Below are 14,360 nucleotides of genomic sequence, written 5' to 3' on the forward strand. Positions count from 1 at the left end.
AAGCTGTTACCAAGGCCTTACCGAAGAGTCAGCTAGATGATAACTTCTGAGATAACTAGTCGGCTAAGACAACGCCAAACACACCACCGATCGACATGGGCAAAGAACATCACTAGCCGGCATGGAACATTCTGGTCGGTAGGGGACAGTCTGGTCGGCATGGGCAAAGGGTAGGCATGGAACACACTGGTCGGCTAAGGCAAACACACCTCTGGTCGGCCATGTTTCATCCCTGGTCAAGCATGACACATTTCTGATCTCAACCTTTCTCATTTCCTTAGTCAAGACATTAATAAAAGTGTGTTATCAACTGACACATGTCTATCCAATTGCCACGTCATTAAATATAAATATTTGGGGATAACAATTTCAATAAAACATTTATTAATTTTTAATTTGAAATAATTATTTTGAGAAAGAATAAGAAAGAGAATATAATTTAAAATAATTAAAATCTATATTTTTTCTTTACTTTTTATTATTTCTTAAAATAAAAAAATAGGTATAAAAGTGCAACAATGTAAAAATATTGGGAATATTTAACGTAAAAATAAATGAGTATAAAAGTGTAACATTTTGAAAACATTGATTATTTTACTGCTAAAATAAAGATTAGGTATAAAAATTCAATATTTTGAAAATATTAAGTATTTTAATCATAATTTACTTTATATTTAAATTTAAAATTTTTAAATATACATACATAATATTATTTGATTATAATCTAGATAAAAGTATCTTAGAATTTCCATTAAAATTTCATCAATAGAATTGGGTTTAAACGAGATCTTTTATGAAATATATTAAAAATATAAAATTATATTTAGTATTACTTAAAATTAAGGTATAAATTTGTATAAAACCAATATTTGACAACTTAGGCAGTCAACCTATCCGAAGGGACCCATAAATATATTTTATGTACATCGAGTTTTGATAAAATTGTAACTCAAGTCTTTGTTAAACTACTTACATGTCGTCTATGAGAGGGAAGAAGAGAAAGAGATACGTACTTCTGGAAGAATAGTCATGTCTCTCTCTGTCAACTTTAGCCAACGAAGATGTAGATCGATTTGGACGATTCTATTCAACTGTTGAATTTCTCTAAAGCCAAAATCTGAGACCGAGACACACACGGACTAGTCCTTATTGAGTTAATACGCTCGTATCTGCCTAACGACTCTTCATTTGTTTCATTTGTTTCAGACACCAAAAAGACAAAGACCCTTTGAAAGCCTCTTGCCAAAAACATCTTCTCAACTACTCTGACAACTCAGTATCGGAGAATTCGAAAAGGTAACATTAAAAAAAAAAATTTACTTCTCTATAGACTATAGTTTGATTTCTTTGTCTGTGTTTTTCCATGCTTGGTATGTTTTCTTTTCTGGGTTTTGCTTGATCTTCAAGTTTCTTTCTTTATCTATTATTCTTAAACCATCTTCCAATCTGGGCCAGGTTTCATTTGTTTTTTCTCAACTGGGTTTTTTCAAACTCATTCTTATTCTTCTCTATTAGGCATTTTTTTTTAGCTTTCTTGTCTTAGCCAATGAAATCTTCATTTGGGCTTTCGTACTTTGGTTTCTTTGTTGTGTGGTCAACTACTATTACCTTTTCTCTCTTACCCTTTGCCCTCCATTTAAAACAACTACTTTCTCTTTGACTTTTTTGGTTGGTTTGTAATTTTTTTAATGTCTTTTTAACATTTTGGTTAACTTAATTGTCTGTTAAACCCTTTGAAAATTTTCATTTCAGCCTATTTGAAGATTGGCTCAATGGGAAGTAAAGGGATCCTCATACACGTATAGCATTTGAATCCCAGAAATGAATTGTTTTTACTACTTCAAGGACAAGGCCAAGAGCAAGCTACAAAGGTCAGCTCCAGAGCTGAAAGAGGAGACCAAATCTGAGTATTCAGGAGCTGATAGTAGGATTATCAAGTCTTCTTGCTCAGCTAATTCGCCACGTGGGATACCGGAACTGTACGAAGAAAAGGCACATAACTTGAGAGTGTTCACCTTCTCTGAGCTCAGAGTTGCCACACATGATTTCAGCAGGCTTCTTAAGATAGGCGAAGGTGGATTTGGCAGTGTTTTTAAGGGTTCAATCAAGCCTGCTGATGGGAAAGGTGACCAAATCGTGGTTGCCATTAAGAAGCTCAACAAAGATGGCTCACAGGTATGATAATAGTTTTGAAGAATATATTCCATATTTTTCTTCATGAATGTTCAAGTTCAAATGCTTTATATTTTCTTTGGACAATAGTATTTCTTTTTTTGGTTATGATCTGTTCATGTTTGGTATTGTATATTACTTTATTATAGGCATAGTTTGTTGAGTATTCTCCATGAATATTTTATTTGAAATGCTTGACTTCTCTTCAGAAATATACTTTGTTTTATTTCTCTTGATTATGATCTGTTCAGTTTGATTTTATATTCTACTAATTTTGATCATTAAACTCTTTGGTGGTTACAATTCTTTAGCACTTTTTTTTTCTCTTATAATTCCAAATCTATTTCATATAGGGTCACAAACAATGGCTAGCAGAGGTTCAATTTCTGGGTGTTGTAGACCATCCAAATCTTGTCAAACTTATAGGATACTGTGCTGTGGATGGGGAAAGAGGGATCCAAAGGCTACTTGTTTATGAATACATGCAAAAGAGAAGCTTAGAAGATCATCTTTTCAACAAGGCTTATCCAACTCTTCCATGGAAAACACGACTAGACATTGTACTTGGAGCGGCTCAAGGATTGGCTTACTTACATGAAGGATTGGAAGTTCAGGTTTTGCTCTATCACATTAGTTTCTGTTAGTGTTAAGTCTGTCAAAGTCTGAATGCAGCTCATTTGGGAGGTGGGAGGGTCTAAAATGTAATGTTAGTATCACTATTAAATAACATTTTGGCATTTAAGGTCATTTTCTGAAAATATTGCAGACATTGTTTAGATCTAAGATGTTGTCTCATCTATCCTCTCCCTGAGAACCCCCAATACAAAATTACTTCCTACTTATCACTCCCTTCTGGTTTGAGTGAATATTCTGATCTCATTAGAAAAACTCCTTTGGTATTGCTGTGTCATCAACACTCAAATTATTAAGCCTTTTCCTGGGATTATTCATTTGTAACAGAAACAGCAATGTAAACAAGGCTTTGTTTCTTCCCCTTTTATTCTTTGTGATGTGATGATTTAACCGACATATTTTTCAATTTACTTTCATTAGCACTCTTTTGGTAGTGATTTTTGTTTTTTTTAGCATTATTTTTAAATGTTCATGATCGCAGATGAAGTGTATAGCTATTTGGTAACATAATTGCTGTTTATTATCGTAAGGTTTAGGTCAAAATACAAAGTTTATTGTAGTGAATTCTGATCTCACCTTAATGTATGCTCATTATTCACTAACTATTTTTTCTTTTTGGTAATGGGGAAGGTGATATTTCGAGATTTTAAAGCCTCGAATGTGTTATTGGATGAGGATTTCAAAGCAAAGCTGTCGGATTTTGGACTGGCTCGGGAAGGGCCAATGGCTGGCCATACTCATGTGTCAACTGCAGTAAGTCTTACCTGAACTTGTTCTTAAAATATTGCATGTTGTAAACATCATTTTTAAAACATTATAACTTCCTCAAAATTTTGTGATATTATTGCAGCCTTGATTACGAGCTTATGTCACAAGTGCAAAGAAATCACTCTGATTAGTTATGATTTTTAGTTGAAAGACAACTAATGGGAACTTTTGTTTGATCAGGTCATGGGAACATATGGATATGCTGCACCGGATTACGTTGAAACAGGTCATCTCACAGCTAAGAGTGATGTGTGGACTTTTGGTGTGGTGCTGTACGAGATTCTTTCTGGCAGGCGGTCAGTGGAGAGGAACCGACCCAGAACAGAACAGAAACTTTTGGAATGGGTGAAGCAGTTTCCTCCAGAAAGCAAAAAATTTGGACAGATAATGGATCCTAGACTTGAAAACCAATATTCTTCAAGTGCAGCCAGAAGAATGGCCAAGTTAGCTGATAGTTGTCTATCGAAGAGCGCAAAAGATCGGCCAAAGATGAGCCAAGTGGTGGAGACATTAAAGCTGATTATGCAAATCTCAGAGAATGGGAATTCTTCAAGTCTCGAGTCCTCTGACAGTAACAAGACTGACTTGGAACCAAAGCCGATTCAGTTAGGCCCGGCAGAGTCATGGAAAAGACGAATGTCACACTTGGAAAAACTAGGCGAGCAAGTTGATGGTGGTAGTAGAAGAAGGTTCATGATCATGCATAGAGCCAAAGTGAATTGATGGCACTGCCAACCAACAATGCCATTGCATTTTGATGCATTCAAAAGCTATACTCAAGTGGCTAAAACTTTGGAGATGGAGGGTAAAATGCTATGCGATAGAGCTGAAATTGATTGGTGGTGTTTTCTATGGAGGTGAAGCACCAGGTTTGTGAAATGGTAATCTTATCAGAAAAATACTAATATGTCCTCTATTTATATCAGCCGTTTCTGTGATATATACTATATAGAGTTGTGAGGAGAGTTGATTAATTATGGGTGCTTCTTCTGATGAAGGTTTGACCAAAGAGAGATTGTGGACTTTGAATCACAAGTTTTGCCAAGTTGTTGACCACTTTCTTTCACTTGTTTCATTAATCTTCCATTACTAATGAGGTCCAATCTCACCCATCAAAAGAAAAAGTATGTCACCACAAGCTCATTCTGAAACTAAGTGCTGTACTGAACTGCATTTGGGACAAGTATATTAAATTTGAGATTATGTTTATTTTCTTGAACTGTTTGTTCTATAGATCATATTATATGAACATGTATATTAATTTTGAAATTATGTTCTTTTATGAAAAGAGTCTTCTTAGCACTTTTCTGTTTTCAATAGTAGAAGTTAGTGTTCTCCAATAATAAGCTTAAACTAAAGAAAAACCTTTTAGAAACCACATTTGCCACGTTCACATTTACTTTTTCAAGAAATTATCAATTAATGACCATTAGTTCCTATATATATATAAATAAGAGTTTCATATCATTGTTTCTGTGCATGAGAATTTCAAGTGGTTATTCATTTGGATTCATTTAATGTGCATGCTAAGCTTTAATGGATCTTATATTGAAAATGGATGGATTGGAAATTTGGAATAAATTACTTGAATGTGAGTTAAAATCTATTGGTTATTGCGATCCTCCAAAGAAAAATGAAAATTACTAAATTTAAAGCACCAGATTATATATTTATAAGGTCACAAGAAAAATGTATTGTCATATGAAAAATTCTATGTATTATTAGTTTATGTATCAATTTTTATGTGAATATCTTGTGAAAAGAGTTTCTGTTAATAGCAGGTGCTTTATTTGATGAATAAGGTGGCAAGAGGCACTACATGTGGATATTGGAAAAGAAGTTTTCTGTTTTTATATTGAGAAAAGAATATCCATTCATTGAAAGAGATCAAACATTCGATAAGATTTATAATAAGTTTTTCTAAGCAGTTTTGTTAGAAATATGACTTCAAGAAACCAATACAATTTCACCGAGATCACAACGCACTCACCGGGTGTTTGGGTTTGTGAAACTAAACTAGTGTTTATTATGATTTTTAGTGAAAAGTTTATGTTTGTGTCTATTTTTGGTCTTTTATTTTTAGGGTAATCTTAAACTCTTCAGTGGATCGTGGGCTTTTTTTTTTTTTTTTTTTTTTTTCTTTCCATTTTTGAAGGTGATTGCAAATTGCTCCATCCTAGGTAAATCAGTTGTCTGGGAGATTGCAAATTGCAGCAAGGCTATCAACAATGCCACCAAATCCTTCATAGGCTGCTCCCTTAATCACATTAGTAGACAATGCAACTTCTTCAACCCACACAATCTCCCAATATGGACAAAATGTTGTAACTCCTACGGGACCTTAGAGACTATCCCCCTGGGATCTTTTGTAATTCTAAACAATGGAACTCTATTGTATTTTGATATTCTAATCTATGAAGTTGAAATCAAGTTTCAAAAATAAAATATAAAACACTTAGTTTGAGATTTCCTTAATCTCAATCACTCTCTATTAAAGCCCACCAAATAAAATGGTGCACCAAACTTCACTCAAATTGTCTTACTAGTATTTATGGTCATGTTTGCTTATAGCTAAAAATATAAAATAAGTAAAACCATTGACTTATTTTGTTATGTTTAGATAACTATTTTCTAAATATTTTTTAGAGTTTTTTTTTAATATTTATAGGTTTTTAAATGTTGTTTTACAAAAATATAGACATTTAATTTTTCTATTTTTTATAACTTTTTGATTTGGAAATTCATATTTATGAGATTTTCTTTCCCATAAATTTGAATATATATATAATTATGCAACATTTTTTTATCATAGTTATGTTTTTTTTTTATTTTTGAAAGTAATTTTATTTTTCAATTTTATATTTTTTTCCTTCATTTTTTATTATTGTTATACCCAAAAAATGGAGAATGCATTCTAGAAGAGCTAAGGGGAGTGATCCTAGGAGACCCCAAGGAGGATGTGGTCTTAGGAGACCCCAAGGAGGATGTGGTCCTAAGAGACCCCAAGGGTGTGTAGGAGGCAAGCCTCCCAAGGTTTCCTAAGTGTTGGCTCGAACGTGTCCAAGGTAAGTAGCTAAGGAGGAGGAGTCTCATGCAAGAGGAAGGAGACTTAGATTTTGATAAGGAGAGCCTATACAATGTTCGATCGGACATGTTTGGGAGATGCTAAAGGAGAATGCCTTGACCTTGTCCAATGTGAGATGTTAAGAAGGAGGTTGCCTCAATGTTGTCTAAGGTGAGGCACCAAGGAGATTGCCTCAATGTTGTCCAAGGTGGGGTGCCAAGGAGGTTGCCTCGGACCACCTTGGTCCGAGGAGAAGCAAGGAGATTGGTTCAAGGAGGAACATGGCATGCTAGAGGAGAGTGCCATGTTAGAGGAGAGAAGTGCATGTCCTACCACCATGCACGTTCGACCCACCAAAAGCATGTCCTACCACCATGCATATCCTACCACCATGCATGTTCAACCAGCACTTGCATGGGTAGTGAGTAGGAGGTGGACCAACTAGCTAGAGGAGACTAAGTCAGACACAACTTCAACAACATGCGCGGGAATCTCCCATTCTTCCCACAAATGGGGAGTTTGTTACATTTTGAATTTTGAATGTTTATTTGTAATATAAATGTAATAAATATAATAAAATATCCCTATTATAAGGGGATATCAGTTGAGGATCCCATCTCTATAAATAGAGAGCTTATGAGATGAGAGAGGGGTTCCTTCTGCTTCTTATTTCTAGAGAGAGAAAATTGGGTCCGTCTATTCTAGAGAGAGAAAGTGCTGAAATAAGAGAGAATTCTTGTATTTTTCACAATTTGTACTGAAGAAACTCAGTTAGCTCAGTCCATCTGATCTTGAGTATATGTCTATAAATCACAATTCTAAGTGGATTAGGCTATTACCGACAATCGGGGCTGAACCACTATAAAAATCTCCTGTGTTATTTACTTTTCTTGTTTATACCGTCTGTTGTCGTTTTTATTTCTCTTGAAGGCTTGTCGTTATTGACGTTCTCACGTCGTTGGCTAAAAAGACAGTCAACAATTATTTTTTAGTTTTTTTCCTTCCTTTTTTTTTTTCATTTTTTTCTACTAATTCTTTCCTTCATTTTTTTTTCATTTTTATTCATTTATCTATTTTTTTCTTTCATTTGTATTGTTTTTTTTTTTTTTTTCAGTTTTCTTTCTTTTTTTTTTCTTCATTTTTGTATTTATTCTTTTTTGTTTTCATTTTTTTTGTTTTTTCTTTTTTTACACATATGAGCCTTTTTTTCTTTCATTTTTTCTACAAATTTTTTCCTTTATTTATTTTTCTTTCCATTTTCCATTATTTTTCTTCTTCTTCTTTTTATTTTTATTCATCCATCTATTTTTTTTCCTTTTTTTCCTTCATCATTTCTTTTATTTTTTTTTCATATTTTTTTTAGTGTTCTTTCCTTTGTTTTTTTCCTTCCATTTTTCTTCTTTTTTGTACTTATTCTTTTCTCCATCTATTTTCTTTTTTTCACATGTATATTTTAACATTACATTATTATTTTACTATTTTATTGTTTATTATCTTTAATTATTGTAATTATTTTTTTTATAGTTTTATAGTTTTTTTCTACTATATGGAAACAAAAAATCAAATAAATTTTTTATCAGCATTATCTTTTTACTGTAACCCTTATAAGAACATCTAAATTTGGAAATGAAAACAATAAAAATATGAAAACATGAATGGGTACCTGGTTACCCTTATGGGAACATCTTTATTTGAAATAAAAAAAATTATATATGAAAACGTAATTGTTATTAGTTACTTAACCCAAACATGGAAAAAAATAGCAATGATCTTTTAAAAAATATATAACAAAAAAGTTAGAACAAAAAATTTGGTTGACTTGATTTTTTTTATGTATAGTAAAAAAAATAAGTACAATAATAAAAAAATGATAAGAAGCTTTCTTCAAAAAAGTTTGATAAAGAAGGAGGAGAAATAAGACGTTAACGAGAAAAGAAGTTGAAGAGATAAAAACTAAAAATAGTAAAGTGAAAATGTATTTGTGATTTTCAATTGTAATATTAAATTATGAAAAATAAACAATAAACAATAAACAATATAAAAATAATAAAATAGATTAAGTTCCCTTTTTAAAATACTATTTCAATATTGTATAATGAAACTAATATAAAAATAATCAAATGAAAAATACTTAAATGACTAAAATAATCCCCTAATTTAAATAAACTTAATTAAGAGTAAAATTATGGCATAAACCAAATTTTATATAAAAATATAGGAAACTAAATCCATAAAATTGAAATTAAAAAAAACCATAAAATAATTTATTTTGAAAAAAGCCATATTTTTGTAAACTTATTAAAAAAAACTCATAAAAGATGTAATTTTTTTAAAAAAAATGAAAAGTTCTTTTTAAAGTGTTTGGATGTCAATAAAAAAAAAATTTATAAGTAAATTAGGAATAATAAAATCATTCTAATTTAGAAAATAGCTTCTAAAAAAATCTTTTAAAAAAAGTTACAAATCCTATCTTCTTAAAAAAGATATTTTAAATTAACAAATGACTTTTTATTTAGAAATTGACATACATTTGAAAAATAAAAAACTTTACAATATTATATTTTTATAATAAATACACGTTTTTCATAATGTAACCATTCCAAAAATTTGAAAAAATCAAAATTTATTTTTAGAAATATTAATTAACAACTATAAATATGGAGCATTGGTCTTAATCCAATAGTTAATATTAAAGTACCTATCCATGAGTAGTAACCATTAAGAGTGCACCCATATATGTATGGAAGACTTCTCAATGATTACTACCCATAGATGAGTACTAACAATTATGATGATGTGACAACATAATGACTTGGTATAGCAAGTCACCAACAGGTAAATTTTTTTTCTACATTAATTTCAAATTTAGTTATTTTTTTGTCATAATTAATGTTGTTTCCAAGCAATGAGAGACACTAGCTATATTTAGAAATTGACATGCATTTGAAAAATAAAAAGTTTACAATATTATATTATTATAATAAATACACGTTTTTCATCAGGTAACAATTCAAAAAATTTGAAAAAATAAAAAATTATTATTAGAAATATTAATTAACAACTATAAATATGGAGCATTGGTCTTAATCCAATGATTAATATTAAAGTTACTATCCATGGGTAGCAACCATTAAGAGTGCACCCATATATGTATGGAAGACTTCTCAATAGTTACTATCCATAAATGTGTACTAATAATTATGATGATGTGACAACATAGTGACTTGATATAGTAAGTCACCAACAGGTAAATTTTTTTTTTTTTTTTACATTAATTTCGAATTTAGTTATTTTTTTGCCATAATTAATGTTGTTTTCAAGCAATGAGAGACACTAGCTATATTTAGAAATTGACATGCCTTTGAAAAATAAAAAGTTTACAATATTATATTTTTATAATAAATACACGTTTTTCATTAGGTAACTATTCCAAAAATTTGAAAAAATCAAAATTTATTTTTAGAAATATTAATTAACAACTATAAATTTGGAGCATTAGTCTTAATTCAATGGTTAATATTAAAGTAACCATACATGGGTAGTAACCATTAAGAGTGCACCCATATATTTATTTATTTATTACATAAATGATTTCATTTTGTACGCCCTAAATATCCGCGAGTTATTAGCGAGCTGGAAAATGGCATAATTCAGTTCGCCACGTGTAAATCGTCCACCCGGAGCTGTTGTTACGAGTCTCCACCTCCCTAGTTCGAAGCTGATCAGAGAGTTAGCAGTCTACTCGAAGGCAGTGGGTCAGCAGTATGGATATCACGAGCTGGCGCTACATCGAGCTCGAGGTGCAGCATAGATCTGACACTCGAATCCTTGTAAAGGCTACCACGCAATGTAAACATGTACATATCAGACATCACGTGTCTATTCCATTCCTGAATTCTCGAACACGCAGCATAAACGTGCGTGTTCAGGCACCCCACGACTGGTTTGGGCCATGTGACCCATTATCTCCCTTTATCTATTGATTAGACAACACCTCATTGTCAGGTTTTAGGAATTAATCATCAGTGTCAAATAAATGACATGATGGGTAAGAAGGTCATGGGATGACCCCCTTTACCAACGCCCAGGTATCCTCGCCCTATAAATACCGAGACCCTGGGCGTTGCAAGGGGTTGGGATTTTCGTTGTAAAGAAACACTCTGTAAAAAATACTCAAGAGATATCAATAATATTGACTGGTGGACTAGAGGGATTTTAACCTTCGAACCACCTAAAAAGAAAGGAATGAAAACCTTCCCACAATACTAATTTTTCCAGTTTGGAATTTAAATATTTTCATATTACGGTTCACTATTTAGCACTAATCCATCCCGTTTATTCGTATAATTATCTGTTGGCGAAGAATCGCGTCAACAGTTGGTGCTTTCATTAAGAGGTTTTAGATTGGTGCTATTGCAGAAAACCTGACCATGGTGGTTACTCGTTCGAGGCATGGTAATGAAGCGGATCAACATGATGAGAAGAAGGCCCACCATGCCGCCATATTCGATGAACAAAACCCCGAGGTCCAGCAGCCAATGGGCCAGGGCGACACCGGAAGTTCGGCACCTCGGCCGCCAAATTCGAACCCGGATTTCTACACGGCGATAGAGATGGAGAACACATAGTTGAGAAGTCAGCTGTCAAAAGCAAACAAGCAAATCGAAGAGGTCTTGGCCCGATTATCCCCTCTTACAACCGACGCTAATGTTGGAAAGAGGCATAGTGGGACTCATAGGTCCCGCCGGGATAACTGGTCCAGGCCCAGCTGGTCAGTCAGAACCTCAACTTCGAGTTCTACTCCCATGTCACACCACCACCTGGAAACTGTGTTTGAGGAGTTTCCTAGGGTCGATCAGCAATTCAGCCGATCGGTTCAAACCTCAACTCCTAGCTCGATTCCACCCTCGAACGCACCCAGAAGGGCCCGAGACAGCTCGCGGAGGAGATCCGGGGAGGGCTCGCCAAGACAGCCTGCTTCGGCCAGCCGTCCTGCACCACGGTCAGACCGCCGAGCGCAGGACGCGAGGAATGGTAGAGTAGAGCGCTTGCGACCTAGCTTGATCCACCCAGACGGGACTAGGATCGTGTTACCAGTTAGGCATCCCCCGTCGCCCATAAGATACCAATCTCCTCTCCGTCCAGTCCGAGGCATTTCGGCTCATGGGAGCAGCAGGAGAAATCCTCCTTCCGCCGGTCCTTCCCGTCGCAACCGAGCACACAGGGAAGTCCCGGATCCTCACCCTCAGCAGCAGGCTCCGAGTTTTTCAAACGGGAGTTACTGGACCGGGAGTCATCGAAGTGGCATGTCCGGTGAAGACCTGCGCCATCGTTTGAGTTCGGCTCAAAGCCCTCGGGCCATCCCTCGGGCCGACCTTCGAGATCGCCTCAACTCATAGAGAGGAGATCCGACTAGAAATGGTAGTCATGCTCACTGAGGGGAGGGTCTGTCGGAAGTACGTGACAGTGGGAATTTCCCACCTAACCAAGCTCAAGCTTGGAGGGACAATAACCCGCCTAACGCTTACAATGGAACTGGAGCTGTTGAACAGACCCAGAACAACCAAGGAAGTAAGGACCAAACTCTAGAGCGTCTAGCTCAGATGGAGGAGGTGATGAAGAAGCTCTTATCGGAAAAGGAAAAAGATGAGTACGACTCGGGGGACAAACTCGAGCTCTTCGCCCCCAGCATAGCAGCCACGGCGTATCCACCTGGTTTCCGTATGCCCCACTTGTCCAAGTTCGATGGGGATGGAGACCCGTCAGATCATTTGGGTATGTTCAACACCCTGATGATGGCCCACAACATCGGCCCCGAGCTAAGGTGTTTGATATTTCCTTCCACCTTGACTGGGCCGGCCAGGCAATGGTTCAAGCAGAATAAAAAAGCAGTTCATCAGCTCGTGGAAGACCTTTTCTGCTGACTTCAAGAGGGCATTTCGAGCTTCTCAGGCTGCTCGTGTCAAAGCCGACACCCTGGAAAATGTGAAGCAGCAGCCCGAGGAACCTTTGAAAGATTACCTGAGCAGGTTTGCAAACGTCGCGGCTCGAGCCAGGGACGCGGACGATAGTTCCAAGCTTATGGCCTTGAGGACTGGAATCCTCGTTGGAGGCGGACTATGGAAAGAGATACAAAGAAAAGGTGTCAGCACCGTAGACGAATTCCTAAACAAGGCATAGGGATGGATAAACCTGGAAGAGGCGCGAGCATCGGTCGCAGGAACCAGCCAAGCCCTTGATCAGCCCGTTGGAGTGGGAACGAATGTTGTGAAAATGACTCAAACCGTTACACAGAATAACCAATTGGGTGGAGGCAAGAGAAAAGGGAGTAGCGAGGGCGACCATCACGACCCGAAGAAGAACAAGCCCGTGGAAAAATTTAAGCCAGTCTGCGCGACTTACACCGAGCTCACAAATACTAGGGAGAACATTTTCCTAGAAAACTCTGCCCGCCTTCCCTGGAAAAATCCAGAGCCTTTGAAGCACCAGAAGGCCAAGAGGGACCCCTCCATGCTTTGTCGATTCCACAACGACATTGGCCACAACATTGACAATTATAGGCATTTGAAGGATGAGATCGAGACTCTCATCAGAGCCAGACCCTTGGCTCAATATGCGAGGAATAGAGTTCCCGCCGGTCAACCGGCTCCAGAAGCTCCGGTAAGTTAGCCCAGGCCCCGGATAAATCAGGACACCTCTCCTCCTGTGATAGGAGGAGAGATATCCACGATCTCCGGAGGCCCCCATCTGGGTTGCACGAGCATGGGTGCCTAGAAGAGATATGTCAATGAGTTGAAGGCTCATAACGGAGTGGAGTTCATCCTAGAGTAGCATCTACCCAAACAACAACAACTGGAGAGGCAATCAATCATATTCACCGAGGAAGATGCTAGTCACGTCCAGTTCCCCCATAACGACCCTCTGGTCATAACCGCCCAGCTCGCCAACCTGAGAGTTAGGAGGATACTGGTCGATAATGGGAGTTCGGTGAACCTGCTGTTCTGGTATACGCTGGAAAAGATGGGTTTAACTGTCACCGAGTTGAAAGCCACCTCCATGATGCTGTATGGATTTTCCGGAGAAGGATCAGCGGAGATAGGGACATTCGAGCTGGTAATTACCCCGGGAGAGGGGCCTCGGACTGTCTCTAAACTCCTCGAATTTGTGGTCATCAATTGTCCCGCCGCATACAACGCCATTTTGGGTTAGCCTACGTTGATAGCAGTTGAGGCCGTAACCTCCATCCGCCACCTCGCAGTAAAATTCCCCTCTTCCACGGGGATATGCACAGTCTGAGGTGATCAGCTCGCTGCCAGGGAATGCTATAGCATTTCCATGAAGGGAAAGGCACGACCCGGGCAGTAGACGATGACCATCCAGGGCGGGGACGAGGAATCTTAGGAAGTAGGATTTACTCTGGAGATAGAAAAACCTCAAAATGCCAGGGGGGAGAGTATTATCTTAAATAATGATATCGACCCCAGAATAGGCGAGGATAGATCCGAGCTCCAGGCCATCGAAGAGCTCGAGGAGGTGAATATCGACCCACAAGACCCCTCGAAGGTGGTGAAGCTCGGGAAAAACCTGTGTAGCGAAAGGAAGGCGGAGCTGATTAGGTTTCTACAAGAAAATCTAGATGTGTTCGCCTGGTCTCATTGAGACATGGTAGGGATCAACCCGAGCGTCATCATGCACACCCTCCACTTGGATAAGAACGTGCCTG

At 36.7% G+C, this 14,360-nt stretch overlaps 1 protein-coding gene across 9 annotated transcripts; it reads left to right on the forward strand.

Moving 5' to 3' along the window:
- The first annotated feature begins 957 nt into the window (after window positions 1-957).
- LOC133803322 (probable serine/threonine-protein kinase PBL19) lies at window positions 958-5,635 on the forward strand. 9 transcript variants are annotated; one of them, XR_009877905.1, is made up of 7 exons: window positions 958-1,296; window positions 1,753-2,175; window positions 2,526-2,786; window positions 3,436-3,558; window positions 3,754-4,442; window positions 4,572-4,697; window positions 5,355-5,635. XR_009877905.1 is itself a non-coding variant. In XM_062241317.1 (5 exons), exons 2-5 carry the CDS (start codon window positions 1,822-1,824, stop codon window positions 4,294-4,296), a joined length of 1,281 nt encoding a protein of 426 aa, XP_062097301.1. In that variant the 5' UTR covers window positions 958-1,296; window positions 1,753-1,821; the 3' UTR covers window positions 4,297-4,875. The 9 variants fall into 9 exon arrangements, 3 of the variants coding, with proteins under 3 accessions (XP_062097301.1, XP_062097303.1, XP_062097302.1); XR_009877901.1 differs by having other exon boundaries at window positions 3,754-4,697; window positions 5,352-5,635; XR_009877900.1 differs by having other exon boundaries at window positions 3,754-4,697.
- The last annotated feature ends 8,725 nt before the right edge of the window (window positions 5,636-14,360 follow it).

This window comes from Humulus lupulus, chromosome X (genome assembly GCF_963169125.1).
Source record: "Humulus lupulus chromosome X, drHumLupu1.1, whole genome shotgun sequence".
Classification (NCBI taxonomy): Eukaryota; Viridiplantae; Streptophyta; class Magnoliopsida; order Rosales; family Cannabaceae; genus Humulus; species Humulus lupulus.